The sequence below is a fragment of the Cinclus cinclus genome, chromosome 12 (assembly GCF_963662255.1).
Source record: "Cinclus cinclus chromosome 12, bCinCin1.1, whole genome shotgun sequence".
In the NCBI taxonomy this organism is placed as follows: Eukaryota; Metazoa; Chordata; class Aves; order Passeriformes; family Cinclidae; genus Cinclus; species Cinclus cinclus.
Window position 1 is genome coordinate 20,593,973 of NC_085057.1, and position 18,488 is coordinate 20,612,460.

The 18,488-nt window shown below is 42.8% G+C and overlaps 1 protein-coding gene across 2 annotated transcripts in view; it reads left to right on the forward strand.

Moving 5' to 3' along the window:
- Window positions 1-18,488, forward strand: part of VGLL4 (vestigial like family member 4) — a 79,919-nt gene that overhangs the window by 20,883 nt on the left and 40,548 nt on the right. Inside the window, exon 1 of one of the 2 annotated variants that reach the window (XM_062500581.1) lies at window positions 16,807-17,374. The exons of the other annotated variant lie outside the window; for it this stretch is intronic. Coding sequence (XP_062356565.1) covers window positions 17,293-17,374 — 82 coding nt within the window. The 5' untranslated portion in view covers window positions 16,807-17,292. Of the gene's footprint in view, window positions 1-16,806; window positions 17,375-18,488 lie in introns of those variants that run through there. 2 annotated transcript variants of the gene reach the window in all.

Genomic DNA, 18,488 nt, shown 5'->3' on the forward strand with positions numbered 1-18,488 from the left:
AAGTGGTTCAATCCTCGAGATGCAGCCTGAATCATCTGATGCTGTATGAATACCAAAAGCTAGAAATAGTAAAACTTTGAGTAATAACATGCCAAGCGTTCTGCTTTTAAATTGATGAGCCCCATGAAAAACACTAATATGTTCTCTGTTTTAAATATCAGTAAAGCTGTTTTTTAGTAAAATATCTGAATGGCTGAACTCCTGACCTTCTGCTTTTTGTCTTTCCAAAACCTTTAGCTGTTTGTATCACTCAGGATCTCACAGAGCAGCTTCCTGTGAGTGCTGCCAGGGCCATCCCATTAATTTTAGGATTTTCTTGGAAGCAGGAGTGTTACATAGGACAACTGCTTGCTTGGCTTGTTTTGTTTTAAAAAAAACCAATGAATTATTCTTACCCCTAGAAAGTTTCACCCTTTTTTTTTTTTCCTCCAAGTCTATTGTAGCAAGAAAATAAAAGGATGTTTTCAGCTTGTTAAATAGGCTGGAAAATGGGGCAATTGTCTGCCTGGGCCTCGATGTGTTTCAGGAGCAGGGGAACCCCAGTAGCAGAGGCAGTGGAGGGATGGGAATTCCTGCAGGAACAAAGGGTCTGCGTGTTCCTTTGGAAGGAGTTTTTAAAAAGTTCAGCTGCCTGCAGTTAGTAAACAGTCGTAGCATCCTTCAGACACCCCAGATGTTCCTCCCAGAGCTCCTGAGCAGCAGCAGCCACACAGCTGTGCCTTTTCTTCCTGAGCCCTTCTCAGGGAATTTGGGATAAAATATGGGGGCTGCTGGCATTCCTCCCCAGTAAGTGGTGTTTGCTGAAACTTCAGCTCTCGAAATGCTGTCTGGCAAGTGGAGGGGGAGGAATCTCCTTGCTGGGATGGAATTTGTCATCAGATACCAAGCAGTGCTCTGAAAATCACAGCTGGCTGAACAGCAGGATGGTGAGGGGGATGGCACATCCCAGATGGAACTTGTCAGTGCACATGCTCCTAAATGATTGTCATTTCTCAAATGCTGGGCTTGGCATTTGTCTGTTTTACCAGAACTCCTATTTCTTACAGCCTGAATTCCCCAACAGTGCTGGAAATTATTCCCTGATTAGGTTTTTTGATGGTGGGGATGGAAATTAATGTGGAAATCTGGCCATTCTTCCCTTGGTACATATTATTTTGTATGTTTAATTTGGTTGTAGAAAGCAAAAAAAAAAAAAAAAAAAGTCTTTGTTAATTACAAGTACTGCTGGCTGACTAGAAAAATGCAGGGTGCTTTCCAGGATGTCCTGTAAGCACAGAGAACATGCAGGACATTCCTGGAAATGGCAGTGCCACACATGGAAAGGCAGCAAGGCACAACTGGGGCGAGGAAAGGAGTTACAATATTTCAGCAGGACTTTGGATTTGCCATATTTACTGTTTTCTCTACTTTTTTTTTTTATGTGCTTATTTCTGTGCTACTTATTTCAAAGTTAACAAAAGTTAACAATTAAAATAGAGGTGGTCCTATGTAATCTTCGCTCCTTGTTCAATCATACAGTCTTTAGTGAAATGATCATAGAAATTTTACAGTTCTGTTGTAAAAAGCAACGTGCAAGTTCTTAGTTAATGAGTATCTGTTTGGAATTTTCTTTTTTCCCTGGCTGGGAACCCAGACTGTATTTATGGTATGCCATTCAAATTCTGACCTGGAGGAGGAGAGATGTGAACAATGCAAGGTGAGTGTCCTGATGGAATGGCTTGTGAAACCAAGAGGGGGTACAGCCAATTACCACACTGCTTTACTAATTTCTGCCTTTTCTTGTTCAAGAAGAAAAAAAAGCAGCAGTGCTTTGCTTCAGCTGAAGAGAAAATTGTTTTTTCTCCAAGAAGCAAACACCAGAATTACTTGCTTTTATTTTTTCCCCCCCTCTTTTGCTGCTGACTCAAAAATCAGTTCCCTGTGGAAGCAGAATTCTGGATACAAATCTGCAGGACAGGGATAAACAATGTCACTACAGAAAATTCTGTCATCCATAAGCTTAAAAGGATAAATGCTTCTTATTTAGCAAATGGAAGAGTGAAGAGTGATTTATTACACTGCTCTGATTTCCCCCCCCTCTTTTTCTGTTCTGACTTTAGGCTTAATGACACATTCATTGGAGGGTGCCCCAAAACACTTCAAGAGTATTTTTGTGCATCCCCTGAGACAGTTCTGAGTGATAATAATTACATAGCAGTGGAATAAATTTGCTTTAGATACACATTTATTGCTCTGTAAGGCAGAGAAATTCTAAACAGTAGAGCAGAACTGGCCCTTTGTGTGTTTTCTTGTTTCAAAGAGAACAATTTTAGCACAGGCACTGGGATTTTTCTGGAACCATGCCAAGAGCAGTAACTGCTTTTATTTTCTGGGTCATGCCCACGTTGTCTGTTTGGTTTGTGTGAGAACATCTGTGTGTTACAATGGGAACTTCAGTACTGGAAATCTGCCTTTATTTGCTTGCTCTGGGGCTGGATGGATCTGGCTCCTGACAGAAGAGTGTCCCGTTCATCCATGCCTCCATCTGACCCTTGATGCACCTCTTAATAATATTTGATTTTATAAACATGCAAAACTACTACTTTCCCACTTGAACTCGCCTCTAAATTATGAGTTGTTTTCTCTTTCAGTTGTTTTTATCCTCAGATTTACCCTATCAGCAGATAATATAATGGTTTTCAAGTAGTGCTCTGGAATTCCAATATGTTCAAGTTGAGCAGTGTTGAAATCCGGGATCTTAACTGTGCAAGAATCTGTCTTTGGGAGAATTTCAGGATATATTATTTTTTCAGAATATATATATATATATATATATATATATTTTTTTCGGAATATAGAGATATTATTTTTTCAGAATATATACTTAAAAATAATATCTATATCTATATCTATCTATCTGTCTATCTATCTATATATACATATCTTTTTCCAGAACATATATATATTATCTTTTCAGATTATATTTATTGCAGAATGTGGGTACTTACCATAATTATATCACTCTATGCTACATTATTATATACCTACTCAAATTATTATTTATTACAAAATTATGAACTCCAGTTTTAGAAGTATATTTGAATAGTTGCTTAGCTTTCAGTACATCAACACTAATAGCAGTCCTTAACAGAGTTATCAATGAATAATTTATTCATATGTTGGATAACATAGGTGCACATTATTAAGACATTAAGTGTGTCATTATTAAGAATGATACACTATTAAGGTGACATTAAGAGTGTCATTTGTTAATGTTTGAATATGAAGGAAAATAATGTGCCACTGTTGTCTCCTGTGGAAAGGAAGAATTTGGAACATTGAGAAAAAAAATGGATTTTTATTGATTGCAATTTTACAAATGTCAGTTCCCAACGTCAGTGGAGAGCTCCGAGCTGTTGGGTGCTGCTGGGGAGCCCCGGGGAGTTCCTGGCAGGAGCTGCTCCATGAGCAGAGGCTCAGCCTCTCCTGACTCCAGCAGATGTTTTTGCCTCTAAAGGTCACTTTGACTTCTGTCCAGGCTGGCTCCTGCTCCCCAGGGCGTGCCAGCAGAGGTGAGAGCTGCAGTGTGGGTTGACATCAGGAAGGAAATTTCGGGGATTTCTTGTTGGCTTCCTTGGTTATCCAACCAAATGTCACCATACCCGCTTTGCCAACAAGAGGCAGGGCACGAATTAAAATGGCAATTCCATGTCAGAGCAGAGCTCATGTGAGCAATTCGTGGGTTCAGGATGGCTTCAGACACAATCTCTGGGCTTCTAAGGGCTTGATTTTTGCAAGACTTCAAGATGAAATGCATCTGTCTACAGGTAGAGCAGCGGAACCTGGCAAACCAGCACGAGACCTGCAGTGTCACGTAACAAAAACTGGAACCTTACTACCTGCCTGCCCTCTGACGTGTTCCCCCTGGACTCTTCTTTTGTGGCCATCTATTCAGATTTGCATGTGTCTGTCTGATCATCTGGCAGCTCTGGCCTCTATTTTTCTTTTTTCTTCTCAGAAACAGGGCACCGTGGCATTATGAGCTGTTCCCCTGACCCTAATGCAATCTCGTTAATGCCACTTTCTGCTCTGTCATACTCAAGTATTAATTAGGGATGGGAAGAAGGCTGGCAACAGAAAAATGTACATTTTTATTACTGCTTGTGGCTGTTCCCTCCTGGCCAGCACTGCTCTATTCCAGCCTGTGCCCTTGGGCTCTCCTCACAATTCCAGTTATTGATAGCAGCAGGTTCTGGTAGCACTGCAGTAATTTCAATTAACACGTGCAAAGTACTAAAGAAAGAGTTTTGTGGAAGAATTTTTATTTATTTCTCAGATGGGATTCTCTCCTGGGTTTGGCTGGGACATGACATTCCTTCTGACATGACAGATTCCAAATATATTTTTGCAAACTCCATGTTTTCCTTTCTTCTTTGGATTCCTGTTCTTCATTAAGTTGGAGAGGGATCATAATTTTCCCTTTTAATTGGCTGAAATTTCATGTTCATTGAAGTAAGGGGAAAATATTTATATACATTTTCATATTTACAAAAATATTTATGCTACCTTGTGACTTATTTTGCTTGTTAAAACACGGAAGATAGATCATTTCTCTGGCAGCTGTAGAATAACTGATGCTTCCTTTGAGAAACAAAAGCTGTAAATGAGGATTTTTTTTAAAGTCTCTTTCAATTTACACTCTGTGTTCTCTAAGGTATATTTTTAATTTTCTTTCTACCTACCTCTAAGAAGGCAGTGGTGTGTGGGTAATAGATTGGAGGCTGCAGAAGTGTGCAAATTATTGCTGGAATTAAATTCCATGGGCCAGCTATTTAATTGAATGTTCCATGTGAATTGGTGTCCTTGAATTTGTATGGCCATAAGGAAATCCACATAATGCCATTTGTTAAGTAACAGAGATTATTTTGATTGCACAGAAATTAATTGTTATTAATGTAATGAAACATTTAAAATATTTAATGCTTTTAAGCAAGAGTTAGTTTTTTAAATGATAATTTCTTTTGCATTTTGTTGAAAGAGCAAGAAATAATTGGAAGGTGCTTTTGTTTCAGTTAAAGGTTTGTGTCATCAGCTTTAACTGAAATGTACCTCTGCAATTTGATTTTCTGACAGTGAGTGAAGGAAGAGGTGAGAAATGGTGAAAATGGGGTGAAGGAAGGACAAAGCTGTCCTGTGCTGGAATGTCCTTAGCACAATTTCTCTGCCGTGGTATGAATTGTTGGTTTAGCCCACAATTCCTAAGAGTTTAGATACAGAAATATTTTATAAGGTTTAATATCCAAGTGCTTCTGAATTAAACATCTGAGAAGGAAACTAGAAAAGTACAGGAAATTCCATAAGGAATTAAGCTGGAGGTTGGGGAGAAAGGAATTGACAACTTAAAAGTTCCTTTAAGAGCTGCAACATCATGTCTAGAAGTCTGCTACAGTCATATTTTAGCCTATAGCTGCATTTTCAGACTGTGAGGTTTGGGTTTGACACCGTACTGAGAAGGAGGCGTTGAATTAAATTTGATTTAAAACAGTTTGTGCTGTGCAATGTCGGGCATAAAATAATAATATGAGGGATGAAATAACAGCGTGACAAATGCTGGTGTCATCAATACATCCCCTCCCAGCTTGTTCTCAGTTATAGGCTGTGTATTAGCAATTTTACTCAGAAACCAGTACAGGAAACCAGCTTTGGGAAGTTACCATGACACAATAGCATCAGTTCAGTGAGTTTGCTGATATGATTAACACACACTGTATCAATATGAACCACTTTAATTGATTCCAAATCTTCAGAGCTCTTTCTGCAGTTCGGTCAGATCAGATCAAGAATTAAACTTTATAATTAGAGGAGACATGTGAGTGTGTGAAGATGAGAACTTGATGTTTCTATTAGGATTTGTGTGTGCTGCCTGCGTTTGGGAGGCCCCTCTCATCTGCTGACACCCTGCACTGGGACCTGTTTGTCTGCAGTCACTGCTGAGCTGAGCTTATCCTAAACAACATTGCTCAACTCTGGCACCCAAAGGTGCAGCACTTCTTTTCAACCTTTGTTGTGCAATGCAGCAAACTGACTTGTATCCCTATTCTATAGTTTGTTTGGTTTTTTTTTTTTTCCTGTGAAACTTTGCAGCTGTTGGGTATTTGATAACCTCTGGCAGTGCTTGGATATTGCTCCTGATGCTGAATCCTGATGCTGGTAATTGGTTTCTTTGGGATTGTCTTCACTGCACAGACATTCCTGACACAAATTCAATCTTCCAGCAAGCAAAGGAAAGCTAAATTGAGCAGGCTTTAGGCTGAGCTGGTTGACCTGTCTGGGAATATAAAATAAAGCCTAAATTAGCTCAGCAGAAAATATTGTTTAAATATTCTGTGGTGTGATGGAGTTGGTCTGACTGGAGAGAAGCTCCAGCACAGTTTACCAACACCTCTGAGGGTTCAGTATTTGTTCAGTATGTGGAGAACCTGAGGAGAAAGCGGAGTATAAAAATCAATCTGTTACTAGCCAGCAGTAAATGAGAATGATGTGAGGAGTGGCTGCAGTGGGAGTTGGGTTAAACTTTAAAAATTCATGTTCCACATGTACACAGAGAAAAAAAAGGGAGGAACGTTGAGGTGGGATACAGCTCACCCAACAGAGGTGGATTTTCTTGGTGGCATGAAATTCCATAAAAAGAAGAATTCAGGCAGAAACTTTGCCAGGATGTTGTGTGAGCATTGTTACACACTGGCAGCACAGCTCATCTCCTACTTTTGTATTAGTGACATGAACTTATTGTGGCAAATCTGCTGCACCATGGCAAAACATAAAGGACTTCCTGGCTTTGGAGCTGGGAGGATTATTTGATTAGGAAAATCAACAGGCACCTGGTTAATGTTCTTTTGGTGTTCCCTGTGGAAGTGATATGTGCACAGGGAGAATCTGTTGGGATATCTGATATAGCTCACGGTGAGTTTCCCTTTGGAGCTGCATCCTGCTGCTGATAGCTCTGAGAGGTGAACTTTGATCTTGGGATCATCTGCACTGCAGATTTCTTACTGAGGCTGCTGCCTGGCCAGAGCTCTTTCCCATGAACGGTAATGAATTCTAATTATTGTGAGGTTCATGGACGTGGAGTCCTCATCCTTGTGTTTGATCAGAGAAGGTGTGTGAGGATGTTTTCCCGAGAGCCAGCTCAGGTTGAGGGGGTTTTTAGCTGAAGTTGAGAAGCAGATTGTACTCACTGAGTTGTGTGAAGGGTCACGGGAGCCCAGGCATGTCCAAGATGTGCAGCTCAACCAGCTTTTCCCAAAAAGCAGCATTTTGGTTTGCTGCAGTGCTGGCCTTGCAGATCAGGGTGTACAGGCAGGGACTGGCTCCTTCTCCCTCACGGGGAGGGTAAACACTTCACCTTGTGAGATGAGAGCTTGGAAAGGTCCCTGGCAGGACTAGAGCTGCCATCGCCCATCCGTACAGGCAGGCACAGGAGTGTGCAGCCCCAGCAGGAGGTGCCTGTTCCACCACGGTTCCTTCAATGAAGCTTCTCCCCTGGCCGGTGGCTTTTAAAATCCATGTCAGTGCATCAGCAGGTCAGACAGGTTCTGCCTGAGAGGAATATCCAGAGCAAGACTTCTTCTATTTGTACTTGCCAGAGTGGATGAAAGCAAGGCGTGGTGCTTGGGGAGTCAGGATCTGACTGGCTTCTGTGCCTTCAGGGAAATCTCATCTTCCTGCTGGATTTCTCCAGCTGCCACTGAGCTGGATACTTGCCTCAGGTGAAAACTGGACGTGTTCGTGTTTGCAAGGCTCCTTGCAGACAGAAATTCTGTGCACGTAATGTTTCTAGTCTGTTGTCTGTATTAAATGTTAGAAAATCCACCTTTTAAAAGTCAAAATACTGATCACGTCGCTTCGGTTTAGGTGCGTTCTTCTCTTTACATACAATAAAAAATAAAATAATTTATTCCATTGTGTTATGGGTGTCTAAATATGTGACTTCAGAGAAAGCTCAAAATAGGGAATTTGTTCTGAGACAGAAGATCTCTACATGGCTGAGTGCATTTGATGAATGGGACACCAAAGGAGAAAATGTATTTTGGTAGTTTTTATCCATCTACACTTTTAAAAAGCTGTGTTCTGCCCAGCCCAAACATCTTGGCACTTCACAATCAGCCTTCGAAAACGTTCAGTTCAAAAGTTTCCACTGATTTCCAGTTCTGAGCTTGCGGATTTACTTTGAGGCTTAATTTACATGTATTTTTATATGTATATATATATATATATATATATATATGTTAGATTTAAAAGTTGAAAAAGGAAAAAAAAATGTGTGCGCGCTCTTCAGGTGCCCACAAGGAGAAATGAGCCTTTAATCTCTTTACACATTTCTGTATTTAAAAAATAATTTATTAGAATATTTATCCTTAAAACTGTTTCCTAAGAACATGTAATGGTAAAGAGTGGAGTGTCTCTAGCTGAGGATTTTGGGCTTTTTGTTAAATGGAATCTATTGATAAATCAAAATGTATTAATTTATTAAATTATTTATTTTATTACTTATATACTTTTGTACAGATTATTTTTATGGTTTATTAAGTGCTCTCTAACTTTTTTGCTGCTGATCCTTTCAAACAGAAGCAGGGCAAAGCAGCTCAGCAGGGAGTGCTGGGAGCAGCAGTGTGTGAATTTTTTTGGAGCTGCTGGAAGAGTTAGCAGGGCTGCTCACACAGCTGGCAGCCAGCCCTGCCCCAGGCCCATCACCGAGGCTGACATCAACTCAATATTAAGGTCATAAACTGGGAGCTTTTGATTGTGAGGCTGCACTGCCCTGCTTTGATGCGTGGCTGGAATGCCTGTTGCTGCACGCTGTGTTTCCTGGGCTCTTCCTCCATCATCCCTGCAGCAAATCAGCACCTCACACCAGGGATGCGTCTTTAACTGGCCTGGCCCAGCCCAAACAATCATTTTCATATGACGGTTCAATTCCTCTGACTTCTGGAAGCAACAAGCCTAGCATTTTTTGACAATAATCTCATTTATGTAATTAGCCCAGCTCACCACCTACAGCTGACTTTTTTTTTTCTTTGTTTGGGAGCTGGGATTTGTTTATAGGGGAATTTTATCTCAGTGGAGAGCTGTTGGGACCATTAAGACCTCTTCCTCTTTAGCCACCAGCCCTGTCACAAAATAATGCCTTTTTAACCCTTTCCTCTGGAAGGAGGTGAATGTGAACTCCAGTATACCCAGGATATCTTTTTCCAGCTTTTTGGAAAGAAGGCGTGGAATATCCCTGGGTTAGAGAAGCATACATTGAGTTCATGGATCTGAGAGCACCTGTAGCTCGAGAGAAAGAAAATAAAAGGTCAAGAGGAAAAGGACCAAGAGAGGGAGACAAGAGGGAGCACTTAGAGAGTGTGATCTGTTGCTTCATGTTTGGGATTTCAGGATCCCATGACCAAGTATCTTTTGGTACTGTCCTTTGGCTGGTCCAGAGGGAAACAGGGAATTTTAAAGCTTGGGCCATGAAGAATTAATCTTTGATTGGGAAATTGTGGTCAGACAGGATGGGGGACTCTGGGTAAAGTGGGATTGATGGGAGAAGTTCTTTGTTCAGGAAGAGAGGGATAGGTTTAGGGTGGCTGGAGAACACATCTTGAGGGAGGTGCTGAGACTGTTGGAAGGGGAGAGAGAGAGAGAGAGAGAGAGAGAGAGAGAGAGAGGAGCTTGTAGGTGAGTGAAAGGGGATGTGAAGATAGAAAGTATTTTAAAAGGCTGAGGAAATTTTGGGGACCTTGTGGAATACTTGTTGCATTTGGGAAACGCTGAATTTCAGGAAGTGAAGGGGTGGTGAATGTGTGCCTTGGGGAAAAAAAAACTGATAGGTATCCACAAATCTGCACACCTAAGGCTTTTTTTGTGGTTCAAATTTGGTAGCTGTGATCCTTTCCTCTCTGCCTCTGGGTTGAAAACAAGCAAGTGCTAAAACATGACAAAGCTCAGGTTGTGGTCACTGCAAATTCCTGCAGCACCTGGGACAAGCTGTGCCATGGGCAATGCTCACCAGAGGGACATTTTGATGACTTTTTGGTAAATAAAAAGCCAAAAATTGGGTTTAAAGGACAGTCTCTGCTTCTAAAGGTGGTGAGTGATGGTTGTGTGATCCCTAAGAAAACCAGGGTGGAGCTGGCAGAGGGGAAGTGATGGAAAATGTGAATATAGACTTTACTGGTTTGTCAGAAAGCTGGAAGTTAATAATAAATGCCTTTTTTAATCCAAAACATGAAAAAACTCCTTTTTTTTCATTTATTTTTGGAGTGAAAACAACAAAAGCACAATAAAAAATTCTAGTGTTAATTCCACTGAAAAACTGTTTTGGTGGGGAATTTTCAGCATTCTTTAGGTTTCATTTTTGGAAGGAAAAAATGCCTTGGGTACCTGTAGAATTGGAAATGGTAACTTTGATCCATTGGAAAAAGGGCTTCAGCTTCCATTCAGTGCCAGTCCTTCAGCCAGGAGAGCAGCAGTTGTTGGAAGGTTGTGGTTTGGGGTAGGGAGGGGTTTTGTGGCTACTTTTGTGAGGTTTTTCCGTATTATTTCTATATTTCTGAGACTTGAATTTGTACTTCTGGGCAGCAAGAGCATCCTCTGCAGGATTTAGTGGAATTAGGACAATTTATGATATTCCACTTGTGTCCTACAGAACCCTGCACTCATCCATGTGTGTGAATAAATAATATATGATATTATATGTTCATATAATAAAGCATGCTCTTCATGTATTAATACTTTAAATAATGCAAGGGCATTGTTCTTTTTCTTGTTTTCTTTGTTCTTTTTTTCTTCTGTTGATCCAGAGGACGCCCCTCAGCATCCTGGGCAGAGTTTTTTTATGTGGCTGGGTTTTTGTGAGCACAGCAGTTTGGGATGAGAGTGTGTTTAAGGTGTGGGGTTTTTTGGTGTGGTCAAAAACATTACGGTCCAGTCCTTTTGAAATAATAGAGAACAAGACCCTCAACTGGAAAAGAATAGCCTTAGAGCTTGAATGAAATTTCATTTTAATTTAATGGAATGGGTTGCAAGTTACATAATTGGGTTTTGTAATAGCTACCTAGTAATATTTTAATCTTAAAATTTAGGATAAGTAATTGCTTTCATGTGTAGAAGCCAAAATTATTCAGTTTCATAAGAAAAGCTGTGATTGATTTTAGTGCATGGGACAGCATTGGGAATCCTGGTTTTATCTCATTTATAAGGTGGTGATAATTATTGGAATATTCAGTCTGTGTGCAAACAAGGTCAGCTCCACAGATTTACATATGTTGATGTCTAAGCTCAATTAGGCCCTGTATATTTATATATAAAAAAGCATATTTCATGTCTTGCCAAGTGAGCTATAAGGGGAAATGTTTTTAAAGACTTGAGCAATCTTTGAGCTCTCTGCTTTATTTCTAAACCCTGTAATTAGTGGCTCCTGGAGACTGGATTTGCTTCTTCCCAAAGCTGAGGGATATGCACAGTAATTTTGAAATCCAACCTCTAAATATGGTGTGGCTCCTAATTTTCTTAAGTTAAAAGTGGTTTAGATGCCTGAGCATCAAACTGACTTAAAATTGGCTTTATTTTTCTTTAGTAATCTTTTAAATTTTTTTTTAATCTTCTTGTTTCTAATATTGGAAGAATATAAAGTAATTTTTTTTGCCCTGCTAACACAATGTCAGGGCATGGCAACATTTGCACTTCACTGTTTGCATCTGGAGGCTCTGGTGCTGTTTGAGACTCTTTGTAGTTCAAGTTGAATTACGTTTGTGATTATCATCAACCCTTCAGAAATTTAAATTAGTATGCAAATAACAGGAAAGATTATCAAGTTTTTAATTAGCACATAACAATTTTTCCACACAGATAAACTAGATTTATCTGTTGTGTGCTTTAGCTGCATTTTTGAAGAATTCTCAGCCCAGCCTAAGAAAACAAAAAGAGAAAAACACCAGCAAATTGAGAGCTGCAAGGACCAGTGAGAAATGGAAAATATTCTTGGTAAACCAGAGGCCTCACCCAGTACCTCTGTGCCTATTTTATACATTCACCCAGAATTAAATGTGGCTTTTGAAAAAAAGAAAAAAAAAAAAAAAGCCTACAAGGGAAGCTCTGTCTGTGCCCTGCCTTGGATTCTGCCTTTCCTGGCCCAAACTCCCACCTGAAAAAGGCTGTGGAAGGACAGCAGGTGTGTTTAGTTTGGGGTGGGAGGCAAATGATTCTTGCTGATGAGGACGGGTTTTAATTAACCAAAAGCTTTTTGAGTTGATAAATATTTGGAATTTTCTGGTCTGGTATGAAATAGCTGGTCCTAAATTGCTCAATACTTACAAACAAATGATCTGAAATTTTTATTTACCATCACAGTGAGATGCTGTGTGTCTCTAAAGAAGTGAGTAGTACAGAATAAGAAGTGTAGTAAAGAATAAGCAAGGCATTAAAAAAAAAATTTAAAAAAAAATTAAAAAAAAAAATCCATCTTCTAGTCCAGACAAGCCATTAACATATATTCCTGGGCCCTACAAGTGCTTGCAGCTCTAGACATTATTAGTCACCACTGTATTTTTGGTTTCCCTGGCATTTTGTTCAGTGGGGATTCCTGTAGTGAGTTACCCAGCACTTTGTGACACTCACACACTCATAAACAGATTTCCTCTTTAGATAATGCTGTGTTTGGGTTTTTTTAAGCAGCATCCCCTAAGTTTAGGTTATGACAAGAATGACAGAATACACAAATTATTTTGTTACAAGTCAATATTGGGTGTAAGCTTCCTATTTCAGTCTTGAGAAACTCCAGTGGTAATTTAAAAAGCATTTTTTGTGTTCTCTAATGTATGGCACATGGTTGAAACCTGTAAGTAGGGGACAGGTCGAACAGGAAGGCACCAGCTTGAGCTCAGAGATGCTCTACCTGGTGGGGCTTGCTTTAATTATTGATTTAAGGGAACAGGTAGTTTGGTGTGATTAAAATCTATTTGCAAAGCAACTTTCTGTTTAAAAAAAAAGAAGTGGAAGAATGCACATAGGAATAATGTGTGTTTTGATACCTCCTGTTCACTGGTTCAGTTGTGAGTGCTCAGTGCTTTGTAAGTGTGTAAAGTGGTGGGGTTTTTTTTGTGGTATCTGACTCACTGAGGGAAGAGTTGTTTGTGGATCTCGGAGGCACAGCTGTGAGATCACAGCTTGCAAAGAACTTGAAATGTCATTTTCCTTGTCATGAATTTCTGGGCTTGCTGTGTGTGTTCAGTCCATTTTAACTTCATTTCCTCATCACATATGAATGGATTTAAAAGCAAACACTCCATCCTGCTTCAGGGAGAATTTTTGGATTGCTTTTCTCCTGTGAAATGCACTCAGAAATGTAAGAACTGGGGTGGTGAGAGCAGCAGTGTTGCAGTGGAGTGTGAGGAAAGAGAAAAGCCTTTTCCATCAGGCACATCGCCACCTAGCAACCCTCAACTCGAATTTGCTCTTTTCTCAGGGAAAGAAAAAAGGTAAAGCCTGCTTTTAAATGTTCTTGCTTTATTCCTCCACCTCCTCCTTGGTGTGCATTGAGGTTTCAGTGGGTGCCTGTCTGACCTGTGGAGCTGCAGCTGATAATTTCCTACCCGAAAATGGAGTTATGCTGAGCAGCACTGTGTGGCCACGCAAACATATCAGAGTGTGTCTCACCTCAATAAGATTTTTTTCCTCTCAGTTGCAGAAGTGGTCACTGTTTCAATAGTTGCTCCCTGCTGATGATCCTCGCGGGTGGAATCTCACTTGTCTCCCATCTGCAGGTTTGATTCACAGCCACTGTTGCCCATTTTCCCCCTGGAAGATGCTGTGGAGTGCAGCTACCAATGGCATTTTATTTTCTCAGGTTCTTCAGCACTGCCTGAGGGCACAGGGGGGAGAGGGTTGAGAAGGGCAGAGAAAAGGCAAAGAAAAAAGCAGCTCCCTGTGTGTTTGCAATGCCCTAAAGCAGCTCGGTGCATGTTCAAATGCTCCAAAACCCATATAAACACTCACTGTCAAATCTGAGATCATAGACTTGATATATTAAGAATTTTTTCCCCTATAAAAATCCAGGTGAATAAATAATATTTAGTTGTAAGGATTTATTTTTATATTAAGCCCCGTTATTGACAGTGGTGATTTACCTGCTCTTTTTGCTTACTTTGCTTTGTGTGCCTTCTGCGGTGGTAGGACATTGCTGTGTGCAGACTGACTTTGCTGTCTGTGTTGAAGTGAAGCAGATCCCCGAGAGGCTGAAGCCTGTCCCCTGCTCTGTGGGATAATTAGAATAAAATCCCATGTGAATCCCCCCGGAGCCCGTGGCTTTCCCGTTACCTCTAGAGGCTGCTGTTGTGTTAAAGTTCAGTGGGCTCACACCGGCTCGCAGGTCTGGGATTCGCTGCCAGGAGCAGGGAGTGCAATCCTGCAGGAAATACTGCAGACAATGGGAGGCAGAGGTGCCTCAGCACGGCTCTGTGTTTGCAGCTCTCAGGCTGTGGAAGAGCTGATGAAAACCAGCCTTTTCTCCTTTTCTCCAAACCCACTGATGCGCTGATCATTGGTTTCAGTTCAGTGGAAGGTCTCTCAGACCGTTGAGCAGCAATCTGAATTGAGAATTTGCTGACAGGAACCAAGTACTTTACGGTGACCCTGGCAGTATTTGAGGTTAATGTCTGCTGGACTTGGATTTGTTGAGCTGATAAAACTTTCTTTCAAAGAAAGTTTTCCTAAGAATGGATTTTCGGTTTAAAATGCGACATAAGAGATACGTTTGCACAGATAATTCTCCCCACTCTTTCACTAGTCATTGTTAGATATTTTAATTTAGAAGTTCAAAAAGCTCGTGGTGCTTGGTACAGTTTATTAGTATTTATTGTGAAGCATATTCATTATGCAACATTTGGCAAGTCCAATCAGAGTTTGTACTGAAATGCTGAAAGCCATTCACCTAACAGGGATCATTACTGCCTAAAAACCTGCACACCAGTGACTACTGGTCTAATAAAGAAGAATTAACTCTTTTATTAGTGTCTGGACAGCACTCCTGAGTAGTCAGTGGTTTGTGGACAGCACCCAACCATGCTCTTCCAAACAGCTTGAAGAAATACGTAAGTTTTAATATAGAGCAGAATTCAAATTGGACTCGGAACTGTAAGGCCCATGTGCACCTCTGTCTTGTAGAGCACTGCTCTAAAGTAGTTTAAATAATGTTTTTCCCCCCATCACCTGCACCTGCCACAAAAATTTAAGTATTTTAAAGTGAAAAAACGGAATACTTACCTTCTTGTCCTTCCCAAGCACCCAGTAAATGTGTTGCATTCATGTGAATTCAGGGATGCTCTCTATGTTAAAAGCTATATATATTAAAATATTGTCGCCAGAATCGGTGAGAAACTTGAATTTCATGCTGAAGAAATGTGCTTCTCTTTTTTTAATGTAATCGGTGTGGATTTTTATTGTTATTTATGTCTTAGAAGGCTCAGATTTCTCTTGATGTCTTTGTTAGATGGCTGTTTTAATTTGATGGATTGGTGTAGAATATCTGAGTATGCACAATATACAAAACTTATCATTCCCCGCTTAAAAATCACCATACACTACTCTTTATTAAATGTATTTCTCTTTTTAGAAAATTATCATGGGCTGCTTTGGTCTGTGTGGTTGCAACTTTTGTAAAACAACTGTAAAACAACTTTTTATTAGATACCATTTGAGAAATGTGCTGTTACTTCAGCATTGTGTATCTGAAGTGAGGAGAAACCTCTTTTATGTTCTAGGCAATCTTCCTTAGAGTATTCAGTAGACACCAGCAACAAATTCAAACTACTTTGAATGCCCAAGGCATTCAAGCAGTAATTCTTAAAATGCCATCAGAAGGTCTTAGTCCGTGAGTTGCTTCTGTCACGTCATCCCCTTCCCTAGCAGAGCAGAGAAGTTCTCAGGGTGGAAATTAAAGTGTTTTACTGGTTCTGCCCTTGTGTGTACCATGAAAATTCCTATCCTAGATGGGCAGGGATGAGCTGCGCTCCCAGCTGAAGAGGGCAGAGGGAAAACTAGGATTCCTTTAGCTTTATAAATCTCTCTTTTCGTGTCAGCCCGAGAGGTCGGGTGCTGATCGGCCGCAGGAGATGCAAAGCGATGCCCATCAGGCTCGCACGTGCCGCACCCGCCCGGGTGTTGTGCCCACTCGGGACGAGTCGCACACATCTGTCCGAGCAGCTTTGTGCTGCGGGTCGGGGCTGCAGCAGGGCAGCCACGTCCTGAGATGACAGAGCTGCAGCAGCACCAGGCTCCGTCATCTCTGTCATCTCCACCGGAGCTGGGCAGAGCCAGAGCTCGGAATGCTTAACCACTAATGGCCCTTAAAAAATCCGATCTGGCCTGGGCCCTGATGGAATTGTAGCAATGTGCGCGATGCCTGTTTGTATGCATAGAGAGAAACCTTTTTAAACTATCTATACATAAACTGTACACATGGGGAAATGGCCACTGCCTCACGCCCTTTATTGTAATTGTCTCTCTCATTCCTGTGATTCCATTTATCGTTCCTGTGGTGTCAGCCACGCCGCGGTTCCATGGCTGCTGTTGCTGCAGACCCGCACTGGTTCCCGCTGTGAGGCGCTGGGGAATGAAGAGAGGCAGCGTTAGTTCTAACCGAGGCTGCCGCCCGGCCCGGAGCAGGCCTCTCAGCCCCGCTTCCTCTCCTCGCAGCCGCCCCCTCCTCCTCCTCCGCCGCTGTTTCCTGTGCGAGCGGCTCTGACGCGGCCGTGCCCTCCCCTCCCTCCCTGGCTGTTTCCCTGGCTGTTTCCCTGGCTGTTTCCCTGGCTGTTTCCCTGGTTCCCCGGTTCCCTGCCGGGCCGCTGCGGAGCACAAAGCGCCCCCGGCCGCCGGCAGCGCCTGCGCGGGGCGGGCCGGGCTCTGAGGGCAGCGGGCTGGGAGCGGGGCCGGGCGGGCAGTGCCGGGCACTGCCGCTGTCAGCGCAGCGGGCTGCGCGCTCCTCCCTGCCTGCCCTGCCCCGCCAATTTCGCTTTGCTTTTGCGCTCTTATTTTTTGTCTTTATTTTTTTTGTTAACTTGGAAGAACCCTTGGGAAGCCTCCGCACGGCTCCATCTTCCCGCCCGCGGCGCGTTCCCCTCGCGTTCCCCTCGCGTTCCCCGCGCTGTCGGAGCCCGCTCCCCCTTCCCGACCCGCTCCAGGCTGGGCCTCTGCTGGGCTTTGGAAGCCGGGAGCGCCTCGGCACCGTCAGCCTCTCCCTCCCGGAGCCGCTCGCCTCCGCCAGCCCGATAAATGCTGTTTATGAGGATGGACCTGTTGAACTACCAGTACTTGGACAAGATGAACAACAATATCGGCATCTTGTGCTACGAAGGTAACAGTACCTCGCCACGGGAAATCCATGGTGCTCTCGCACGGGGAGGGATGGATCCCTTGCAGGGATGGATCCTTCTCCGAGCGGTGCTCGCTGTTGTTTGTCAGCAGGGATGTTTTTGGAGATCGCCGGTGCGGGACGCACCGCGGGCTGTTGTCAGAGCTTGTGTTTCGGGGCCAGGATTTCTTTCTTTCCATGTGAATTTTTTTTTTTGTTTTTTCACAAGCCGCGTTTTCAGCGCCAACTTTCCCTCGCCGGTGGCTCTGAAGGCCGGTGTGCGGGCGGGGGTTTGTCCGCCCGGGGTTTGTCCGCCCGTGCTGGGCCGCGGCCGGACACGCGTGGGCCCTGCCCGGCCCGGCCGCTGCCGGGGCCGAGTGTCCGGCGTGTCCCCGCGGGGCCGTGGCCATTGTCCGGCCCCCAGCACCGCCCCGGGCCTTACACAATTGTCCCCGCTGTGTCCGGCGGGCTGGGGCTCGCTGCCCTCGTCCTGTCGGCCCTCCCAGCCCCGCTGGGAAGGCGCCTGAGGTAACCGGGCAAAATCGGTTCGTTCGTGTCGGCGGAGTTTTCTGTACGTGCGGCTGCGAGAAGCGGTTATGGCTTGGCTTCGCCTGGAGAGAAAGGCACCACTGAGCTAATTCGGCTTGGCAGCGGGGCTGGTTTTGCTGTAGCCACACACAAGCGCTGCGACAGGCTTGCTTCTTTTTTTTTTTTATTTTTTTATTTATTTTTTTTTTTTCTGATTCAGCGGGAACGCTTTCCATGTTCGTTCGGAAAATAAACTTGCTGGAGTTGTCAGGAGAGAGACGGTGAGGAGTGTACGCAGGCCAAAGAGATGTCTGCTCACACTGCTCAGAAAAAGGCCAGGCCAGAACCCAGGCAGCTGAATCTCACTTTGGAAATTAAGAGTCTTTTCTATCCCTAAACCAGCATGGCTACATTTCTTCCTTCAGGAAGTAGAGGGGCTCCCTGTTGTACTGTTAATATCTTTGTTTCTCCTTTTATCCTGCTTTTTCTTTCCTGTACAAATATGTGTATATTCATTTGGTTCAAGCTCTTTTACAGAAGGTTGAGCTGAATAATACAGAGATGGGGTTCCATGTAGTTGAATTCCTAA